Source organism: Notolabrus celidotus, chromosome 11 (genome assembly GCF_009762535.1).
Source record: "Notolabrus celidotus isolate fNotCel1 chromosome 11, fNotCel1.pri, whole genome shotgun sequence".
NCBI classification, from domain to species: Eukaryota; Metazoa; Chordata; class Actinopteri; order Labriformes; family Labridae; genus Notolabrus; species Notolabrus celidotus.
Genome location: NC_048282.1, coordinates 12,483,838 through 12,506,376, shown reverse-complemented (window position 1 = coordinate 12,506,376; position 22,539 = coordinate 12,483,838). Strand labels below are relative to the sequence as shown.

The 22,539-nt window shown below is 41.9% G+C and overlaps 4 protein-coding genes and 1 pseudogene across 6 annotated transcripts; 2 read left to right on the top strand and 3 right to left on the bottom strand.

The window, feature by feature from the left end:
* Nucleotides 1-1,098: 1,098 nt before the first annotated feature.
* On the bottom strand, nucleotides 1,099-3,902 carry las1l (LAS1 like ribosome biogenesis factor). The gene has a single exon (XM_034695976.1). The coding sequence runs from the start codon at nucleotides 3,687-3,689 to the stop codon at nucleotides 1,974-1,976; it is 1,716 nt and encodes a 571-aa protein (XP_034551867.1). The 5' UTR covers nucleotides 3,690-3,902; the 3' UTR covers nucleotides 1,099-1,973.
* A 91-nt stretch (nucleotides 3,903-3,993) lies between these two features.
* Nucleotides 3,994-8,300, top strand: haus7 (HAUS augmin-like complex, subunit 7). Its single transcript, XM_034695978.1, has 9 exons — nucleotides 3,994-4,312; nucleotides 6,092-6,207; nucleotides 6,295-6,365; nucleotides 6,524-6,585; nucleotides 6,675-6,865; nucleotides 7,057-7,168; nucleotides 7,312-7,524; nucleotides 7,610-7,721; nucleotides 8,077-8,300. The coding sequence occupies exons 1-9, from the start codon at nucleotides 4,256-4,258 to the stop codon at nucleotides 8,148-8,150; spliced, it is 1,008 nt and encodes a 335-aa protein (XP_034551869.1). The 5' UTR covers nucleotides 3,994-4,255; the 3' UTR covers nucleotides 8,151-8,300.
* Nucleotides 8,301-9,789: 1,489 nt separating this feature from the next.
* Nucleotides 9,790-10,553, bottom strand: mrpl49 (mitochondrial ribosomal protein L49). The gene has a single exon (XM_034695979.1). It carries the CDS (start codon nucleotides 10,508-10,510, stop codon nucleotides 9,995-9,997), a length of 516 nt encoding a protein of 171 aa, XP_034551870.1. The 5' UTR covers nucleotides 10,511-10,553; the 3' UTR covers nucleotides 9,790-9,994.
* On the top strand, nucleotides 10,095-21,496 carry si:dkey-93l1.9 (uncharacterized protein LOC562339 homolog). 3 transcript variants are annotated; one of them, XM_034695982.1, is made up of 5 exons: nucleotides 10,095-12,438; nucleotides 13,066-13,188; nucleotides 14,975-15,209; nucleotides 20,765-20,900; nucleotides 20,991-21,496. In XM_034695982.1, exons 2-5 carry the CDS (start codon nucleotides 13,141-13,143, stop codon nucleotides 21,073-21,075), a joined length of 504 nt encoding a protein of 167 aa, XP_034551873.1. In that variant the 5' UTR covers nucleotides 10,095-12,438; nucleotides 13,066-13,140; the 3' UTR covers nucleotides 21,076-21,496. The 3 variants fall into 3 exon arrangements, with proteins under 3 accessions (XP_034551873.1, XP_034551871.1, XP_034551872.1); XM_034695980.1 differs by having other exon boundaries at nucleotides 10,408-12,438; nucleotides 20,762-20,900; XM_034695981.1 differs by having other exon boundaries at nucleotides 10,408-12,447; nucleotides 20,762-20,900.
* LOC117821593 lies at nucleotides 16,653-18,711 on the bottom strand (annotated as a pseudogene).
* Nucleotides 21,497-22,539: the final 1,043 nt, after the last annotated feature.

Here is a 22,539-nt window from a genome sequence, read left to right as displayed (position 1 = left end):
TCACATGTTCACTGTGAACAGAGGTTAGGTTTACTTACTGTGTCAAATGTGAAATTGGCCAAATTTGCCCATTATTTTGTTGTTATGATTGTCTCAGGGAGAGCATCATCCAAGATTTAAGTAGGATGTATCTTTTTGTGTGAATTTGGTTTGAAAGCAATTGTCATAAATAAATATGCAGTTTTAGGTATTAGTATTTTTCTTATTTTGCTCAAGAAATGAATATTACATACCAAATGGGATAAGAGTATCACCATAGTACTGTACGCTAATTCCAATACAGAAGATAATTGATGATCTCTGCAATTAGGTGTGCAGAAAAATTATCGTTATCGGTAATCGGCTAAAAGTTTTAAAATATCTGCATACCGGATATCAGCAAAAAATCCAATATTGTGCATCCCTATTTATTATTATTATTAGTATTATTATTTTTGTATTTTTATGTATTTTTTTTTCTTCTCTTTGTTGGTTTTGTATTACTCATATATTTTTTTAACTATTGGTGAACAAAGAAATACTGAAAAAATGCAATAAAAATTTTAATGACAAAAGTTATCTAAAGATTTTACATTTAACCCATTATAGTAAAAAATATCGACAAAAATAGTAGCTATACTTGAAATAAAACCTTGAAAAAAGAAAATGTAACTTGTTTTCTGCCTTTCTTTTTGTCAGATGACTCCTAAGTTTAGGGTTAGTGAGCAGTTAATTATCAAAAGCATCAGTAGCAGTAGTTTAATTCATAACAGCACAGGAAACACAGCCACATGCTCATATAGGTAGGGTCATTTTCTGCAGACAGAAATGAAGCCAGATTAAATCACTTTGAGGGACAGTGGGGATTGCGAGTCTTTGGCACCTATATTTGGGGTCGTGGGCTGAAAAGTTTGGGAATACCTGTTCTAAGGGGCACCTGCACTCTAAATTTTACACATTTCTGCTCAAAATGCACAACGTTGTTTTCTTAGCACAGTTCTGCTTTAGTCTCTTTCTATAACAGTTCTTCATACAGTAGGACACCCTGTCCAAACTAAAATGCTTCGACTCAGCTGCAGAAATATTTGACTCTGGAAGAAAACAATCATATTTCTTCTGTAGAAAACATCTTTTATTGAATGTAAGTGCTTGAAAATGTGACACACAACCACCATGTGGGATCAAAGTATTCTTTAACAAATGGTTTTGACTGACACGAGTCAAGAGATGCAAACTCACAACATAATGAATCAACACTCAGTTAGCATGAACTGTCCTGACCACAAAAAGTACAGATTTCACAGCATGTGATGATGATGAACTGAAGTTTTATTTTCTGTTTTAGCCACCTGGTGTTGTGCAACATAATGGCTTCAATTAGAGGCGCAGGTAAAACGTATCTTCAAATTTAAATGATTTATTGGTTTGTTGTTGTTTTTCAATAGTCATTAAAATGTCAGAAACAAGCAAGAAAATGTTGGTTATGCAATGTTTGTCAGCTGTAATCAGTAATTCCTAAATGGCACATCAGGGTTTTTTCAGTCTTAATGATAAAAAACAATCAGCTTCAATCCTTGGAATAAAAGCAGCAGCCAGGTGACTCACATGAACCATTTAAGCGTCACAGTACTGACATGCACATAGCTGCTGCCGTATTGTCACTGCAGCAGAAATAAAGATGCCTCTGAGTTGAAAATCTTTGTGATAATAAACAGCAAATTCTCATTTTAGTCCTCAGACAATTGAATGTTTATGTTTCAATCAAATAATTATTGGTTTACTTCTTACAGCTGATTTTATCGTGCAGCAAACTCTGTTAAAGTAATCACTGTATCTGCAGAAATAACCAAAAACATCTGTCACTTTTATTTTTATTCTGAAAGCCTCAGAGATAGATGGTGAGAATACTTTACAGTTCATGTTTAGGGATGAGTTTGGATCATTATGTCACAGAAACAAAAACACACTGCAGTTTTATTTCAAAGCTTCATGACTCAGAAGAGCTGCAGTCCAGACTTCAGCTTGTTCACATCGCTGTGACTCCACAGCAGACCTTCAGCTGTCCTCACAGGTGCAGAGACTCCGGGCATGCCATGAGCTGAGCTGTTCTCCAGATCCACCGGCTGGTCAAACACTGTCATCTTGGAGTGATTCTCCACCATGAGGCACGAAGGGTCATCCGACTGTCCGGGCACTTTGCCCAGAGGAAAATTCTTCCACAGGACTTTATCCATGCACACCTGCCAGGGAGAACCACGGAGCAGCTTTGCTTTTTCAGTGAGAATGTCTGAGAGCTTGTGCTCCTGTGAGGACTCGCTCCTCCTGGAGTCAGATGTGGAGCGGCCTTGATGCCGTGAATGCTGCAGCTTCTCATGCAGGCTCTCCAGAGTATAGATGGGCTGTTTCTGCTGTGGAGGACGATCGGGCTCGGGGTGAGCGGTCTGCGTGTAGATGGAACATAGCTGCCGCAGCCTCTGCCGAGTTTCCAGAGGGAGAGGATGCTCCATGTCGTCCAGGATCAGCTGCAGCAGGCAAGGCGTGCTGCTGCAGGGAGCATCCAGGCATGCAGAGAGCAGCTGTTGCCACCTCAGGTGGATGCGGTTCACAAAGATCCGGTCCTTCATTCGGGCCTTCTTCTGCATCTTTGTTTCAAAGTGGTACTCAAACTTGTTGCTGTTGCAGAGGATGACCTCTGAGATCCAGGCTGAGATGTAGAAGGCTCTGTTGTTGTTCTGCTCTGAGCTGAGCTGCTTCAGTTCCACAAACAGCTTCTCCAGCAGGAGGTGGATGAAGGAAGGGGAGTTCAGCACCTTCAGGAGGGGCAGCCAGAACCTCAGGAAGGTCTGAGGGATTCTGGGCTCAGTGAGACAGTCACTGTCAGAGGACTCGGAGCCTAAAGTACTCAGCTGCTCTGCTGTAGGAACTAAAAACCCATCCTCTACCAGCACGTCGATCAGCAGGTCTGCAGACTCCAAAGCGAACTGTTTGACCTCAGCCAGGATCCAGCTCATGTCAGCGAGCGGAGCAGGCCACATGTTCCTCCTCAGGTCCTCCTGGAGTCCATCTAAGGCCTGAAACTGCTCCGTTTCATACGATATGAGGAGCTCCCGAGCATGTTTGTACGCCTCCATCTCTTTCTGACGAGCTATCAGCTCATCTTCTCGTCGTTTCAGGTCCATGTCTTCGTCCTCTCCGTCTGACTGACACACCCAGTCCTCATTGGCCCCCCCTCCCAGCTGCCTGGACCAGTACTCCTGCTGGAGCCAGTCCAGGACCACCTTGCAGCCCTTCCTGCACCACTTCAGGGTTGGTAGTTTCCGGTGGGTGAAGTTGTGCCTCAGGTCAACCACCCACTCTGGGATGTTCAAGTTCCCGGCCAGCCTCCTCAGAGGGCGGGCCGTCTTCCCCTGCTGCCTCTCCGTTATCAGGTTCACGAACCGGACCAGGGCCGCCCCGTACAGCAGGACCAGGTCATCCCCGTCCAGCTGTCCGGACCGGTCCAGCACCTGACACCGGACCAGATCTCCGGTGCACTCCACCGCCACCGGTGTGCTGTTCGCGTACCGGGCCTTCCAGGCGGAGATCCGCTGCAGGGCGTACCTCTGCAGTCCGGGGTCTTTAGAGTACAGGTACTCCAGCACCTGGTCCCACTCCGCCTTGTTGACCCAGGCCACCACATGGCGTTTCTTCTCCGAGCTCTTCTTCTTCATTTTAACGTGAACGAGAGTCTCGTTAGCACCGAACACTCATACCGGTCTTATGAGCAGAAAACTCTCCCTCCACGGTCAAACGGCCTCCTATTCCACTCGCTAATTAGCTTTAAGTCACGGACAGAGAGGTTCATACGGTTTAATTGTGCCACATCCTGGAAGTGACGTTGTTTTGCTTCTTCTTCTGTCAGTTATAAAGCAGCTGTTAGAAGAGCTTGTTGGCGAAATACCGCCACCCAGCGGACTGGAGTGTGAAGAACTTAATTTTCTGACGTCGCTATAGAACGCTTTACTTCGAGGACGTGTGCTGTAAAAACCAAAGAAGAAGAAGTAGTATTTGTTATCGGATATGGGTTTCTCTTTATTTTCCTTATCTATCTTTTCCTCCGATACGCAATGTCCACCAATTGGCGGAGCGATTATACTTCTTTTTTTTTAAATCAACTGGTCTGTATGCCAAAATATAACATAGGTCATAAACATTTGCCTGTGGAGGGCAGCATTACACGTCCCAGTGTACAGCCTGCCGGAATTCTATTCGACGAAGAAGAAACAGTGTTTGGAAAATGGCGCGTGCTTCGAAGGAAGAAGAGCTAGCTCGACATGTTTACACTGAACTACAGGTAAGAGAAGTTACAGTGATAGGTGTTACAGGCGAGATCACTTATAGTTAAGCAGCGGTGGACAAAGTACACGTTTTCATTACTTAAGTCAAAGTATAGATACTCCTGGTCAAACATTACTCCAATACAAGTGAAAGTTGTTCAGTCAAATTATCACTTGAGTTAAAGTACTGGAGTACTTGCTTTTAAAAATACTGAAGTATTCAAAGTACTTATTAAAAAAATATCAAAACGTATTTTCACAAAGCATGAGTGCAGTCAAGAATTCATCGGTGTACGCTCTACTCCGTTCTGTTTATCTAGAAAACATGAATTCATATGTAAAAAGTATACCATGAAATATAAACTAAGTAATAAAGCACAGACAAGTTTAAAATGTTCATCTGGAATAAAACGTATGCATATACATATACATTATATATATATATATATATATATATATATATATATATGTATGAATGTGTACTAGTTATTGTATTTTTTTATTATTTATTTATATTTTATTGTGTTATTGTGGTGATTTTTGAAAGAGCAGGTAACATTTGCAGCACTGAAGTCAAAGACAAATTTCCCTAGGGGACAATAAAGTACATCGTATCGTATCATAAAACCAGTGTTTTAGCTACAGACCTCCTCATGCTTTCTCAGGTTAGATGCTGATGTTTTGTAGGCTGTGATGAAGTTTTTGTAGTAAACAGATCAGAAATTTACAACAATACGAATCATTCTTTATTTCTAAAACCTCAAAAGTGGGTTTGAAATATGGCCGTGGTGCTCAGGTAGAGAATCATCATAGCCATCATCACAACGATTAAATGAACGGACTGATCTGAATAAGGTTTGAGCTGTGCTCAATCGAGGTACGGCTACACCACTGAGACAAACCAAACACAAGTACACGAATAGTTTACGGTCTTTGGGATCAGATTTCAGAAAAGAAAATTCATGAGCTGACTTGAAAGCAAAAGTACTGTAAATAAAGCACTGATTGAAATCTAGTGGAGTAAAAAATATATTTGTCTTTCAAATGTAGTAGAGAAAATGTAATAAGTTCCCCCCCAAAATAATACTCAAGTAAAGTACAGATACTCAAAAAATGTACTTCAGTACAGTACTCAAATAAATTTACTCTGTTACTGTCCACCACTGTAGTTAAGTGATATGTTTCTTTCCTGAAGGTGTTTGACGTCAGTCTTGTATGTCAAATGTTTCACCAAGGGAAAAACACTTTAAAATCCACCATGTCCACAGTCTGTTCTCAAGTTAAATATGACAGTCAATTGAAATGTGTTTAACATGTTGTTATTTCAGCTTTTTAAACCTCAATTTGTTTCAAATAAGTTGCCTCCTGGGCATTAAAATATTTGACTATAAACTAAATCAGAGATATGTTTTAAAAGACCGTGGGAATACAAACCAACCAAACATTATCTGAAGTCAAATGTATCTCTGTTTGTTGTGAGTATCTTGTTACACAGTTGGAGATGTCTCTGGTCAGTTTTATGTCATTTATTGTTTATATTCTTTCTTCTGTAAAGAGATATTGTTTATGTTTGGTAGCTCAAAGAAACCTTATTTCACTTTAAATAGATGAGTATTATTTGTGATAACCTCTGTAATTTACCTTATTTGGTTTTATGATTGTGTATATGTATGTGTGTATATGTAGCTTGTGTTACATGAACATCTGACAAACATTCTGTTCTTACTGAGAGCAAGTCAGGTGTGCATGAAGTGAACTTCAAACTGATATTTCTGTCCATGTTTTGTCCTGTGAAGGCGGTATCCTGCCCCCTGGTGGAGGATCTGTTCCTGCAGGAGACAGACAGCATGCTGCAGCTGCTGTGTTCTCCATCTCAGCACCGCACAGACATCCTGGCCTGGATCTGCAGCAGGTACAAAACCACAGAGGACACCACCTTTTGTTTCATTTATCAATATTTAAAGCCTCTATCTAAAGCCTGATTGTGTTAACATTACAGTATCAACCCAAACTTTGGAAACTCAAAGGCGAGGTCAGTGAGGTCCAAAGATCCAGAGGTTCTGACTAAAGGTGACAGTTGTCTTTGAAAGGACACTTTTCTGCACAGTGTGTAGTTCTTGTATTTATGGCCACTTTATAAAACAGTGAAATAATCTGAGAGTTATTATTTATTATCCCTTCAGACTATAATAATACATTCCTCTGCTGTGGTGTTTCTGCATGAACAGATATAGCTTTGCTGGGACAGGAGCTGATGCTGTGCAGAGCAGGCGACCTGGACCTCATCAGAGTGAGAAAGATTTCAAGATGAGAGTAAATGTGAAGTTTACAAATGCAGAAATTAAATGTGCTGTTTTATCTTCTATCTTTCTTCTCCAGGGTGACGCTCGTCCTCTCAGGCAGCTTCAGTTTCTGGAGCAGCTCTTGATTTCAGTCCCGGGCTGCACAAAGCCTGCAGGGGAGAGAACTGAAGCAGAGACCTTTCTGAACGAGATCTTCTCTGCAGAGAATCTGCCACTCCTCACACAGATACTCGAACCCTCGTTCAACCCCTGGCCCTCGCACAAGAAGTATGACGTCGCTGATAAACACATACACACACAGACTGTTTTCCTCCTCTGAGTGTGTTTGTTCTTTTAAATGCACGCTCAGGTTCAAAGTGAAGCTGTGTCTATCCTGTTCAAGTTCTTTGTTTCCTGTTGTCCAGCAGCATCAGTGTGTTTATATCTGTCTGTTATCTTCTTCTGTTTTCACCTCACAGGACTTTACGAAAGAAACCCAAGTCATCTTCTAAAGTGAACAGAGAAGAAGCCACTGATGTTTCCGTCTTCTTCCAGCAGACTCAGTCCGCCCTGGAGCAGCTAAAGTCAGAGGTCAGGAGTTAAACTGAGCAGTGATCAGAGCAGCCTTTAACTGAGACAGGATGACCATGACTAACACCAAGTACAGCAGAGGATGTCAAACACACAGCTCACTGCTTGTTTGATTTTAAATTTAGTGACTGTGTTCTCCTCAGTGTGACTTCCTGAACGATGAAGCTCAGAGTCCTGCCGTCTTCTCTCCGAGCTCCCTGCGAGTAGCAGCATGTGACCTCCAGCAACTGATGTCCACGTTCAGCCACGTTTATGAATCAGACCTGAGATCTTACTGCTGCAGAGACCCTCCATCCTTCAGCTCAGAGACCGACATCTTCCAGAGAGTCCACCAACTACTGTTGGCCTTCATCACGGTCTGCCACACGTGCACAGTGAAAACCTCTGTCTCACACCTGACCTGTATCAATCACACTGAAGTTAACTCTTGTTGTTTTTCAGGAGATTGAAATGATAAAGGAAGTATCAGAAGCTTCAGTCTCCATGAGAACGGAAGTGAACCAGCAGCAAACTCAGCCTCGATACTGGAGCCGAGGAGAGAAACGCACGTTAGGTTTGTGAAAATACTCTGACACTCACACACCGTGAAAATCAGAGCAGAAGACGCACCTTTAGTACCTATTTATCATCTGAAATGGGAGCTGTGTCTGATATACCAGGGCGCGACCAATGTAACCGTGTGAAATGCAGAGGGGTCGTGGGCGGAGGGTCCGTCTGTACCTCAGAACTGTCACTGCTACCATAGACTGGGCTCAACTACTGCACCGGTAGCTAGCATGATGTTACTAGATGGAGAAAACTGCACGCTACTGAACAGAGTGGAACAGACACCGTCTCAAACATCGGAGTGATTTCATAGTGCATGTAAAAGTTTGTTTACACGTTTGTTTTCTGCTGTTGATTTCCAGATCATCAGTTGGGGGAGCTGAAAGGGCAGATTAAAGACTTTACCTCTCTGCTTGCTCTGCAGCCAGCTGATTAAGATGATGTGGAGGAGTCGGATCTGTGGGGTTTTGGATTCATCAACGTTACGCATCATCATGTCTGTCACAGAAAGTATTTGTTTTACTGTTAAAATGTGCATACTGTGTTCCTTAATAAATGTAAATGTTTGCTCTTCAGGTGTAATCAAGCAGGTTTGATTATTGTCTGCTGTAGTTTGTTTTTTGATTGTTTTAGAGAAAAATCCAAACCTTTAGCTGAAACCAAACCCATCGTCTTCAGACTCTCAGCCTTCATCGTCATATTGTGCAAACACTTTGAGAAAAACAGAGTTTACACGCCGTCAGAGGACACTTCAAGTTGTGCAGTATAAGCCTATCTCTAGTCATGTATTGCATTCACGTGAGAAACATTTCTGCTCTGTTAGGAGTTAACGAGATATTGCTACCGTAACGTCTTGTTCTGATCTCCTGCTCGCTACGGCATCTCTCCAGGATCAGCTGAGCAGATATTCATGGATGTAACGTGATGCATCTGAAGTTCATTCAAGCTGGAGGCTCAAGAGTCACAGACGACTTACTAGATCTCTCCTTAAATCAGAAAAACAGATTTTTTTCACTCGAGAATGAGATACACTCATGTGACAATCAGACTAAACATCTTCATTTTATTAAGTATCTTGCGAGGGGACTCATTTCTAAGTCAGTTATATAAGTATTTAACTTCTGACTGACTCGTCTCAAGATGAGAAGACTCAGAAAACAGTCAAACTGAGCACATTTTATTAAACACAGCATCACAGAGTCTGCAGTGTGTCTACCACTAGCAGAGCTCGCTCCAGCAGCCTTCAGTCCTCCTCACAGGTTAGTGTCCTCATTGCTGTGCTGGTTCCTCATTGCTCTGGTGGAGTGGATATGTCAGTTTAACCAGTCACAGCCTACATACAACTTTTTCTCCTTTAAGTAGAGCAACATACTGACAAACCACGTCATACTGCCAGACAACATCAGTCACCTATGCTCGTTTACATCCAGGTAGTAGAGCTTAAGGGCATTAAGTCAGCAGACATTAAGCTAGTGGAGGGGGCACTACAGCTTTAGACCAGGGGTTCCCAAAGTGTGGGTTGCGAAACACAAATGGGGGGTCGTGACATGTCTTTCAGAATGGTTTTTTTTTGTAAGTTATCTAAAAATAATACATTTTACTCTTTTTTAGTAAAAATACTGACGAAAATAGAGGCTAAACTTGAAATAAAACCTTGAAAATAGAGAATGTAAATAGTTTTCTGCCTTTCTTTTTGCCAGATGACTCCTAAGTTTAGGGTTAGTGAACAGTTAATTATCAAAATCATCAGTAGCAGTACAGGAAACACAGCAACATGCTTGTATAGGTGGGCTAATTTTCTGCAGACCAGCTAAATGAAGCCTCATTAAATCACTTCGAGGGACAGTGGGGATCGCATGTCTTTGACATCTATATTTTGGGGGTCATGGGTTGAAAAGTTTGGGAACCCCTGGCTTAGGCAACATACAATTGACTTTTCAGACCTGCAGACTTAATGAGATCCTTTTATTTCAGATATTGAATTAATTTCATACAAACCCTGAAAATAATAAAGGTGCTTTACTGAAGTGAAACCTTTTCAGCTCTGACAGAAGAGTAAATAGACATCAGGCACGTGATGCTTAATCATTTAATGTCTCAGTTTTTACAGACCGGTATGTACAGAGTTTAACTTCCTCATGACGTCATCGCCAGGTTCAGAAGAGTCAGTCATCATCATATATTTTATACAGTCTATGGTCATCACATAGAGCAGGGTCAGAGTCATGTAGGAGTGTGTCAGGTCCACACAACCCTGTGAGCTCATCCTCAGGCGTTCACTCAGAATCCTTTACCTGCCAACCACTGCTTCAGCTCCACATCGAAGTGACCTTTGACCTTCAGGGTCATTGTGACCTCGTTCACCTGAGTGGGCAGGTCTATCCCCGTCACCTCCTTGAGGTGCTCCCTCACGTCCTTCTCCAAAGCCCAGATGTCCCCCTCAACTTTCCGTACAAGCGTGGTCTTCCGGTTGCCGTGGGTCAGGTCGGTGTACACCGGGATGTTGTGCATGCGCGAGCGGCGGATCATGTACGGCAGAGGCGGCGGTGAGGCCGCCGGAGGGGTCCACCCTGACGGTGTGGGACCGGCGTGCTGAGGCGGAGTGGGTACCCGGGTCGACGGGATGAGCCGCTCCACGAACCTGTACTCGTCCGTGGACTCTACAATCACCGGCTGGGCTGCTCCTGGAGCCGCGGAGCAGACACATCGGAGCCCCGCAGAGGAGGCGGTATGTCCCCGTGTTCCGAGCAGTGTCCTGCGGAGCACCGAGGACCGTAGGATGAAGGAGGCCGCCATGTTGTGTAGAAATGTGACGTAATTGAACCGGAAACACACATTGACACTTCCTGTGACATCAAGCAGTGTTAAAAAAAACTGAACGAATCTTAATTTTTCATCATGTCCAGCTTTAGGAGTCTTTTCATCATTCCACTATTAAAAACAAATTCATTATTTCTTGTTATACCCGCCCCAACCAAACATGAATTCATAATTGATTAATTAAAATAATGAAAAATAAAACACACTAAAAAAAACTGACAAACCCAAGAAGACCATGACAGTTTTATGTTAAGGTTAAATAATTGGAAAATTGAGAGAATGAATAGCTTTAATTTACTGAAACATTAAATATCCAGTGAAAATTGTACCTGTGAATGCTAATGATCACATGGTCAGGTTTTTCCTTGATATAAACCCTGAAAAGAACATTTATGCTCTCTATCGTGGATATAACTCATAAGAACATCTGGTGATACGAGTGAACTGATATACAAACTGTGCTCCTGATTTACATTAAACTTGATGACAGCATCTCATTGCAGAAAGGTAAAGATATATGTGATGGATTACATAAATAAACTGGACACTGGACACAGAAGTCTCAGGAGACACTGAAGGCTTACGTTGAAATAGTTTATGTAGAACTCAATCGAGGATAAATAACACAACAGTACACAGGCAGGAGAGTGCAGTGCAATGCCAAGTTAATTCTGTCTGACAAATCCTCAGGCATGTACCTTTATTCCCCTAGAGATGACACTACAGTTAGATAACCATATTTGGACAATAGGAAACAAAACAATTGGGAAGAAGAGCTGTGCTCTAGTCTGGAGACAGTAAGTTTTTCACAACACATAGATTAAGACAGGAGCAGGGAGAAAGACCTTGATTACACTGACCCTGTCTTGCCTATCACCCAGCAGCCTTGGCTGACATAGGAACGAAGTTACTCTGCACTTGACACTTAGACTGAAAAATACAAGAGTTAAACATTCTTACATACATGTATATAAGACTATGAAAATTCCATGACAGTATAGAGGTTCAATATGGTTTAGTTCCACCAGATCTCCCTGCATAAAAACACCTGTATACTCAAGCTGCACACCTGGATGGAATGCAGCTGATTTGTTTTCAGTTACCTGCTGTGGCATGAAAAATACCTGCTGTGAAGCTCTTTGAAAACACTAACTAGAGGAAGATGTGATGAAAAAAAAGAGTTAATACCCAGGCTGTGTCAACATCACAGCAGCTTTCAAACTGATGTTTTATATGTAACACCAAATAATTCAAAGTTTCAGCTCTATACAGTGAAATAAATGCTTTTTAAAATTATAACTACGAATCCAAAGGCTCTGTATTAAAAGCAGGTTTCTTAAAAGAGGGTTTATTTTATTTCTTGGACCTGCTTCTCCCATGGGAGTGCACAAAGATCTGCTATCCTGCACAGAAACATTTCCCTCCCCTGCAGGATGATCTGTCCGTTATATTTTTGTCAGGAGAGGGAGGTGTAGCGTACAGTTTAACATGTCGGGGTGAGCTCCAGCCCAAACCAGCAGCGCCCTGGCTCTGCCTTCTTTCACATATCTCCTCTCTTTGCTTTCTCTTTCTTCCTCTGCTCCTTGTGAAAACTGGGGAGAAGGGGAAGGTGGAGCGTACAGCCTAACCTCCAAACAGGCTTCTCGCCCTCCTTGTCCTCTTTCATCTCTCTGCAAACATTTTCTTCTTCATGTTGGTGTGTTGGAGGTCAGAGCGAGGAGGGGGTCGGCTTTGGGATGTTGGAGCTCACTGTGGAGCCTCTCTGAGATGTCGTGGTCCTCCGAACAAAACACCGGTGAAGGGAGGTTCCCTTTGAAAATGCTGGTGAAGTGTGGCTCTCACTGCCTCTGTCCCCATCATGTTTGCATGACCAGGGACATCCTACCTACCTAAACTACCATGTGGTGAGTTATGTAAGTTCTCAGTAGCTGCATAAATGTTGGGGTGAGCAAGTAATGGGAAGAGTTTAATCTCTGAGTGCTAATCCTTTCATTAAAGCATGAGTAAGATGTGAAAACATGAACAGGAACAGATCAATGACACCCTCACTGTGTTCATGTTTTCACATCTGAGCTCTCTGAATAACTACATCTATGAAACTTCCCATGTTAGGGAGTACAGTGACCTCTGAGGGACACACTTGTGGTTAAACAGTTCAGAAATAAACTCTGAATCTCTACGTTTGTCTGCACATTCATCATGTTCACATATTCTGACGTGTTTAGGTGTTTAAACCAAACAGAAGATGGAGAGCTCTGCAGCTTTTCAGATCCACGAGATGATTTATTTAAATTAATAAGGATCAGACTGAAGTATAAACTATTTTATGATTCATATTCAAGAAGTGAAACTCGAAAATCATTAACAGTGAAGTGAAAACTGAAGCAGCTCTGATCTCATTGTGTGAGGGGAGCGTCTGCAACCAGAGGAGTCGTCAGGCTTGTCCGTCCTGTCCAACCCCTCCTCTCTCTCTCTCTCTCTCTCTCTCTCTCTCTCTCTCTCTCTCTCTCTCTCTCTCTCTGTAAATACAGCTCACAGCCTACAGCCTCTCAGGGCTCACATTAATCTCATCCGCCGCAGCAGGACAGTTTCCTGACAGAGACAGCATGGACCTGGAGAGCAGACTGGCTCTGAACAAACTGGGAGACACAGAGGTGAGCGACACACTCAGACCGATTATTATTCTCTCTTTCTGTCTCTGGAGAAATTGGAGGACATGAGCAGGAAACACTGAAAACTTCTTTCTCTGTTCTTCTGTTACTGACTCTGAAAACTGAGAGACTTTGAGCTGAGGTCATTGACACTCTCTGTACGTACAGTTTTTATTCAGTTATTCTTCTGCCAACAAAAAACATAATCTTTATGATGACTAGAAGAAGATTAATGTAAAATACTTTGAACTAAACTGCATCCTGATGTAAAGACACACCAGCTCTCTGAGTCTATGTCTGGTAATCTCTTGTACAGATCTGAGTGTAACCTGTCATCAGTCAGATACAACTAAAGGAATAAAACAAGTTAACACTCACTTCAGAAGATCATCAGGTGTAATGGAATTTCCTATTCCCTATAAAAGGTGTACCAGCTGATGACATACTCTTGGAAGTTGTAAGACCTAAAGTCTGTCATGTTGCTTCTGTGATCCAGGAATTATCCAAACTGCCAGTCATGTCATTTTCCCAGATTTTGTCAGGACTCTGAAGTCAGACTGGGATTAGGTAAGGTGATTCACTGATGTTAGGCGGCTACGATGCTAGTTTCACCGTTAAATTAATTCTTAAGACGTTGATGATCAGACATTTGTCCAAGATAGCATTGTGGTGTTGTTCCTAAATCACAGAAATACTTCTTAACCCATAAACGTGACAATGAGGATTTTTTTCTCTCCCTGCAGATGAAGGACAGAGTGTTGTGTTTATAAAGACAGATCTTTGATATGTCGAGCTGACCTGAGCACAGTTCTGTCCCGCTCCTGTGCAGCTCTTACTTCTTTAACATACTCATCACGACAGATTAAAGTTTCTCTGATATAATGTTCATGTTGTAAAGAAGTGCCCAAGAAAAATCCGGATAATCCTAAAACTATAACAGACATTTACATGTTTTATTTTGGCCCGCATTTCTTCCACTCAGGGGACATTTAGTGCAAAGAACATACATTAATAAATCTTCAGCATAAAGGAATCTGGATGTATTTTTTAGTTTCCTGGTGCCTCAGTGATTCCCCTTTAAAGCAACATTAGGACCCTGAAACCAGTTCCACAACCAGTGGACGGGTTTGGTCCAGCTCAACCAAAATGTGAATTTTCACCTAGTTTTGTTTCAATAACTCAGAAACCTTTAATGATCTGTTAAAAAAGAAGCTAAAATCAGAGGAAAGTCTTAAAGGATTTCCTGTGCGACCCTTGCTGAGGTCCTGACCCACAACTTGGGAGCCCGACCATGAGGGTCTCTGATCTCAGCGGGACTATAGGTCAGCGTGACGTCCGTGTTTGAGATGAATGAGGCTCTGTGACTCACACAGACTCTCACTCGGGTGTTACATGTGGTCTACCTGTGCTACAGGATCAGACAGAGCTGAAAGAGGAAACTAAACAAACACACAAAGAGTCAGGAGGATTACTGCTCATCTTCTGCTCTCATATCTGCTCCTCTTCATCATGTGACTGTCTGTCAGGTGTTTGAGAGAGAGAGCAGCCTGCAGCTTGTTCGGTCATGTTTCCTCCCTCTCTCCCTCTCTCTCGCCCTGAGTCATCACCTGTGTGTGTTCCCTTCACAGCCACACCTGTGAACAGAACACACAACACAAAACATGGTGACGTATGTACAGAGAGGAATCACGTCTGTTACACAACACGAGAACGTGAAACAGAATCTGTTTCATATAAAGCAGTCAGTGCTCTTACACCAGGACCTCACCTGTCCCCTTTCCCCTCACAGGCAGTCACCTCCCCCTCAGGTAAACGATATCGACCCATCAACCTTAACCACTATGCCACGAAGAAGAGCGCGGCTCAGAGCATGCTGGACGTGGCTCTGCTGATGGCGAACTCGTCCCAGCTGAAGACCGTCCTGTACGTGGGGCCTCATTATCGCTTCTACATACCCCTCATCGTGCTACTGTCCCTGTCCATCGCTCTGCAGGTCATGGTGGGGTTGCTGCTCGTCTTCATAGGCAAGTTAATACACCTACACTGTTATCCTTCCTTCTCCTTCTTTCTTCTTCATACTTTATACGTCAAGATCTCTGAGTTACATCAAAGAATCAAAGCAGGCATGAAATGTCTGTCCTTCAGAGGTTTACAGGTTTGGATAAATCAAAACAAACAGCTTGAAAAGAAGCACCAGCCTTGCAGCCTGGTCAAGGCTTTAAGGGATTTAGGTTTTTTAGCTGCAGCCTGTTGAACTCACAGCTGTAGGAGACATAGGACACCGCCTAGGATTCTAGGCTCATGGAAACCTATTCATTTCTGCAAATGTCCCTTTCAGAGAACCTTACTAACTTTTCTCACCTATCTGATGCACCTGACAAGATGTGAAAAGGCCGTACTCTTACACTAAATCAGTTGGCAGTTTCAAATAAGAACTCTGGTTTGTTGTTTCAGGAATATTTTGATTTTCTGGAAAAAAAGACAGCCTTTTACGCCTGCATGAAAAATGCAAAGCCAGAAAACCGACAGAGCCAACATGAAGTCTGCTGGAGTTACAGCAGGTGCATTGATAACGCACAGTACCTCTGACATTAACCCCTGAGTGTCCCGTCTCTCTGTCGTGGAAGATGTGTTGGTTTGAGACCAGAGCAGTGCTGAGGTCTACTGGCTCGTGTGCTGGGTACTGGCAGTTGTGTTGGTTTGACTCACATGGCAGCCTTTTTCATTAGAAGGTGGGATTCTCAAATGCAGATATTCTGTGTATACTAGTTTAAGGTTTGATGTTGAGACATTGAAGGAAGATGTGTTTCTGTTAGATTATCACCTTCTAAGGCCTCCAGTTGGGGCAGACGGCTGTACACCAACAAGTCTTGTTATCGTTAGCATAATATGGGTGTGAATCAGACTTGAGAAGGAACAGTTGGTGGTAAATTAAAGCATGATCATTAGTGTACCTCTGCAGAAATCCTATGAGCTTTGGCATGACTGCATTGAAACTTCCCACCAAGTCAAAGAAAAATGACTGTAAACATCGTGAGCGTAGTTGAATTTACCCTTCACTAAACCCCTCGTCCATTAGCTTTTATCCCTGTATAGCCTTGGCATGCCTAACTGAGCATTAGTTGGTTAACTGTTATATTTCTCCACATAGTGAAGCTGTTTTTATGCTGACATAAAATAATAATTAGTATCAGCGGCAACAAAAACTTTAACTTTTAGCATGTTGGGCTGACTAGCATAGTAGCTATAGTAACAATCATGCTTCCAAATCCATCAAGCACAAGTTAAATACGTCAACTACATTCATTTGTACTGTTACAATCTCATTTCAGAGAAGCCTCAATCACCGCTGCATGATAGCCTCTCTTAGATGCTAACGTGGCCAACATTGGCAACTGTCCTGCTACGATTTGGAGAAGTTTCACTCCAGCTAACATATATGATAGAGTAATGGATTAATAGCTCTACAGTGTCACACAAACATGGAACTGTTTCTTTATTTTCATGTTTTCTGCATACATCATCAACCAGAGGGAGTGCTTATGTTTTTGCATGTGGCATTAGCTTTAGCCTCAGTCTTTTAGCACCTACAAGCCATGCATTTAGCCATCAAGGACACATTTTTAGACTCCTTTATAGCATTCTCCTTTTAAATGGAGTCAGCTGAAGTCCTTCAAAGACAGCAAGTGTGAGTTTTTTCAAACTCATGTAGCGCCAACGTTAGCTTAATTAGCAAGCCAGCCAACGTTTAGGCAAATAAATTCTTTAGTGCACCTGCAGCTGGTATGTGATACAGTAGATCACTTCATGCTGACTAACTTCTGGATGATTACTCTGATACTTTTCACCATTAAGTGCATAATTGGCTGACAGCAACGACTACCAAAAGGGGGCGGGACTTAGTGAAGGGTCAAATCACAGTGTAAATCACTGTTTTGTGAAGACCGTTCTTTGGTAGTCCATTTCTGGTTAAAGATACAAGACTCTGATTTTGTTAAAACACAACAGAGTTATGACTTTGAGTTTCCAAACATCAGAAAATAGTGAAAGTAAGAAAATCAGAAGATACATCTTTAACGTTTTCACTCCAGCTGAAGAACCCCCTTGGTTCAATCCCCGCTGTATCTTAGGGGCTGAAACCTGGTCCCTAACGTGTTCACCAAACAGTGAGGAGATGCATTGCTGGTGCATAGAGGGGATAAATATAGATGCTGAATAATCCCGGTTGAATACATGTCGCTAACATAAACTGAAAAACAGCAGAGGGATTAATAACGTAATTAAAGATGCCACAGTACACAGTGTAAAAGCTACAGGGTGTCAGTGGTTGGACCACAGTGAGGAAGAGGAGGCAGATGTGGTTTAGCGAGGATCATCTAGAGCAGCAATCTTCTCCAAACTGGGCTCCATCCCCCAGATCTCCCAGGCATACTGGGAGATGGTGCGGTCACTGGGGAATTTTCAACAGCCGGCGATGTTATGGATCACCATCTTGGTCCACTCTTTAGGGTTCTGTCAGTAAAAAAGGTGAAGAAGAGGAGGAAGAGAAGGTTAATTTGAATACACAGAACTCATCAGTTTGTTTTATCCTCTCTGCACCCCAGAAGTGAAGCCAAACCTTTAGAGCTCCCTCTACTGACTGTTTGCAGTCTAGGTCTTAAGCTCCGCTTCCTCCATGTTAACAGATGGGACATGGGTCACACTTTAAAATCCAAACAGGTCAAATAAATGTTTGTCAAACATGTTTATTGTTATGTCATTATAGTTAGTTCTGATCAAGCTAATTTATGTCACAGTGTTCATGTGTATGACTAGTTTAGTTTGAATTAGTTATTTGATGCTATAAAAAGGGGATGTGACGTCATGATTGACATCTCTGTTGACCAGTGAGGCTCCTGCAGGGCTGTTACAAACGTCTGTAGCCTCAAACAGTACTGGTGACAACACACATTGTATGCACATACTATGTGTGCAAAGGGAGCGAACAGCTGTAGTAAAACATCTGGATGTTTGCACAGACCTTGTAGAGCCCACTGACCTTCTTCTGACATTTTATGTAGCCTAGTCTTCATAGTCTGCAAACACCTTGAACCTGCAGCACAGACACACAGGAGCGAACAGTCAGAGCTTTGTTTCTGTGGCAGTGGATGACGATGATGTGACTCTGCAGGTCTCAGACTCTGTGCTGACTCCGCTCCATGCTCTCACCTGTCGTGGTGCATCAGCATGTTGTCGTGGTGCATCAGCATGTTGACGAGGTCTTTGAAGAGGTAGGGCTGATCGGGGCTTGATGCGCCTCCGGAGATCTGATCCATCGCCTGCTTCAGCTCAGGGATCCCGTTGTAGTGCGACAAAGCATCGTAGCTGGAGAAGAAACACATTCAGTTCTTAAATTGATGAATGCTGTGTCCTCATAGGTTTGAAGCTCAGGCTTCATGTACTCAATTAGCATATGTATACGCCCCTTAAGTGCCCATATAAGGGCATGTGACTGCAGGGCCACGATTAGAAAGAGGAACAGAGACGTTGGAAATGTGCAAATTTAATCATAAACTGATTGCACACTGGTCTCAAAGTTCTGAAATAGAGACAGTGCTAGTGGAAGATTTATTTTTTGACATTAAGTAGAGCCAGTCGTCGATGTATAAAAACAGATACATGTGATGATGTCAATCATTCAGAGATGCTGCTGTCGTCAGAGAAGGATGGACACAAGAAGTGAAATAAAAGTTTGATCTAAAATCTAAGAGGACAGGAGAGAGACTATGATCTTAATAAACTTAGTTAATAATAATCATAATTAACACAGTTTGAAGGTACATTTATTAAAACAGCTGATCTAAACATGTGACAGTGAAGTCATTGATCATCTGTGTGTAAGGGTTGGTTATTATTGATATGAATAAGTGTTTTCTGCACAAAACACTTTATGGTCTATTTTTAATCTTATTTTATTTTACTTTCAATTAATTGTATTATTTTTGTATTTATTTTGTATTTTATTTTAATTTTAATTTAGCTTATTTTTAATCTTCATTTTTATTTCATTTTAATCTTTATTTATTACTTTGGGATTTGTATATTCTTTTTATTCTTTTTATTCTTTTTATTTGTATATTAATTTATTCAAATCTGTATTTTATCTATTTGTATCATCATAGTCATTTATTTCAATTTAATTTCAATTTAATTTTAATTTAATTTTAGTGTTTTTCAGGATGCATTTCTTATTTGACTCCTTTCGTTTAAAAGTCTAATATCCTAACTGTATTGTGTATAAGATCAGCTGTAATGACTGAGTTTCCCCATGACGAAAATAATTTCAGATTCTGATGATATACATTATTAAATTATTGTTTAATGTACAGCTTAAAGGTCAGACCTGGCCACTAATTAGGATAATAATGTTGATTATCAGGCTAAAACAGGCTTTTAACTAAACATTCTTACTGACAAAGTGAACAGCAGACTGCTCAGAGGGTCTTTCAGTACAACTGGACGCTGAAGATGAAATTTTTCAGGTCGCTGTAGTCTCACCTGTCAGTCCCAGGTGTCCCCTGTCTAAGTGAACATCAAGCTGTTTTGATGAAGAAACTAGAGATTGAGACCATTAACTCGTTAGTGTTTACTGAGGGAATAAATCAGCTGAGGAGGAGTACCATTTTCTCAAACTGATATACAATCAGAGGAGTTGCCCCCTGCTGGACATTACACTTGGAATGAGATCAAAGTGATAGAATGTAATCAAAGCGATAGAATGAGCTCAAAACAGTAGAATGTGATCAAATCAATAGCATGAGATCAAAGCAGTGGAATGAGATCAAAGCGATATAATGAGATCAAAGTGATAGAATGAGATCAAAGTGAATGTTATCAAAGCGATAGAGTGAGCTCAGAACAGCAGAATGAGATCAAAGCAATAGAGAAGTAGGGACAATAGAAGAAAGGAAGACATTTTAAGTGTTAAGAAATGGGACCAGTATTTAAATGAACATCATGCTGTTGAAGACTTGAAACTAGGGATTGAAAATCAGCTGACAGGGAGGACCATTTTTTATAGACTGATATACAATCAGGCTTGTGTATACCAGAGGAGTCGCCCCTTCTGGACGTTACAGAGACTGCAGGTTTAAGATTTTAGATCAGGACATGCGCAGCTTTTCAACAGTCTCTGAGTTGTTGCTAGTATGTCACAAAGAGGCATCACTGTTGATTTGAGTTTGTTTCATAACAAAGTAAAAACTCCTCACAGGAGCTTTGACTCTCTGTTTGACATGATTTTATTCATCTGTCATATACCAGCCTCACCCATTCCTCAGGCTTTATCAAATTCCTTTCTTAATAAAAAGCTTTGAGGGCTTTGAGAGCTGAGTCTACAACTTCCTGTTGTAGACTCAGTGGTCACGGCAAACTCTATCTCCATAATATATATTAATACACGCAGAATTCAACCTCTATCTATCATCAGTACCTGTCCCAGTTTTCCCTCCTCTCCCTCTTTTCTCTCACATTAATCAATTTGTCTTGTGTCTTATCTTGTTGTGTGTTTCTGTGTGTTTCTGTGTGTATGTGTCAGCAGTGAAGTATGATCTGAACGATGTGAGGAAGCACGCAAAGCTGAACAGGATGAACAACGTCGCCACGGTCTTTGTCTTCTTCACTGTACTCATCAACATCTTCATCACAGCGCTGGGATTCGAGGGGCAAGCTCTCAGGTCAGACTACACACACACACACACACACACACACACACACACACACACACACACATACTCCTGTCTGATGTTGTGACTGTCTGTCTGCAGGCCTGTTCCACCTCAGATGTCCATACAGGAGCCTTACTTTCCTCCCGAACTGCCCCTCGACCAGAATCAGACGGGTTCTGGTTGACCTGTAATCATAAAGACCTGTGTCAGCTGCCTGTTTGAATGTTTTACATGTGGGTACGAACCTTCAGTTCCTAACAGAAAAACCAGACCACATTGACGCTGGGAGGCTTCTGTGGATCCAGATCTATCTCAGGACCAAATCAAACCTCCTCTTCCTCAGAGACCACAGCTCAGGATCATAGCTGTTACTCCATCTGGACTTAAGATTCACAACCAGACACCTCATTGTGAATACGATACCACTGTCTCGTTTTACTGAGTGATCCGACCCCTGACCTTTGCAGACAAACTGTGCTGCTACAGACACTTACACCATGTAAATACAACCTCTTTATAACGTTCCTGTTCATGTCTTACCTTCATGGATGGAAGCTTTTTCTTCCTGTTTGTACCTTAATAAACTGACTTGCTGCTCAGGAGAATCTAACACTATCTGTTTGTTTCACCTCACATTAAAGGGAGCTTTCACAGATTGTTTACATCCTGTGTTTCCACCAGATTTAGTAACGTGGAGTGTGAGACTGCAGTTTTCTCAAATGTTTTCTTTCTTAAAATCTGTTTCAAATCTCCATTATGTGACATGGTGTCCCCAAAAACCCTGTTCACACCTAGCATTGGCATCTGAGCTTTAACTTCAGGTGTGAACGCTAATCAATGCATGCTAGGATCCGATCCCTCAGTCCACATACAGAGGTGGTCTGGTAGTGTGTACACTCATGTGTTCTGAGCCACTTTAAGGACCGCCCATTCTCCCTGTATCCACAGCAACGATCACTTGGAGCCTGGTTTATACCTGAAAAAGTGTTGATTTGCATCTGAAGGAACTGGTTAATGAAAGATATGAATGCTCTTACTTAAAACTGGACACTTTTGTCCCGATCACTAGAAATTACCTGTTGATGCAAAGTCTGAAGGGCCTCAAAGAAGTGATGGTTTGCAGAGAACCTGGTGTAGAGATGTGAAGACATCCAGGTTCCTTTACTAAAACACAATCAGAACACCTCAGTAGAGGTTTAATTTTTTTTTTTAATGCAGGATAATCATAAGCTCAGTGCAAAACATTTTGTTCAGCAAAACATCCTTTAAACCTGTTGAATGATCGTTTCATCTTCACTAAGGAACCAATAATTAAGAGCTGGGATTGTCTCCTGACTCAGATCCTCTGGCTCCACCTCCTGGAAAGACCAAATATGTCCATGACCAGCCAGCAGCAGCTTGTTTGGTTGGCTTCATCTGGTTTCAGCTGGTTCTACAGGGAAACACCCGCCAAATCCTCCTCCTGCCCCTCCCTCTATATTTTAATATCTTAGCTCCGCCTTTACTTTCCTGATAACTGCTGAGCTTTAAGTAACACCCTTAGCACACATTATGGATTGACATGGTTTTAAATAAAGTCTAATATCAGCCTGTTATCATAACCGCTGTTGTACACAGTTTACCTGAATCACAAAAAGACTGCACTGCT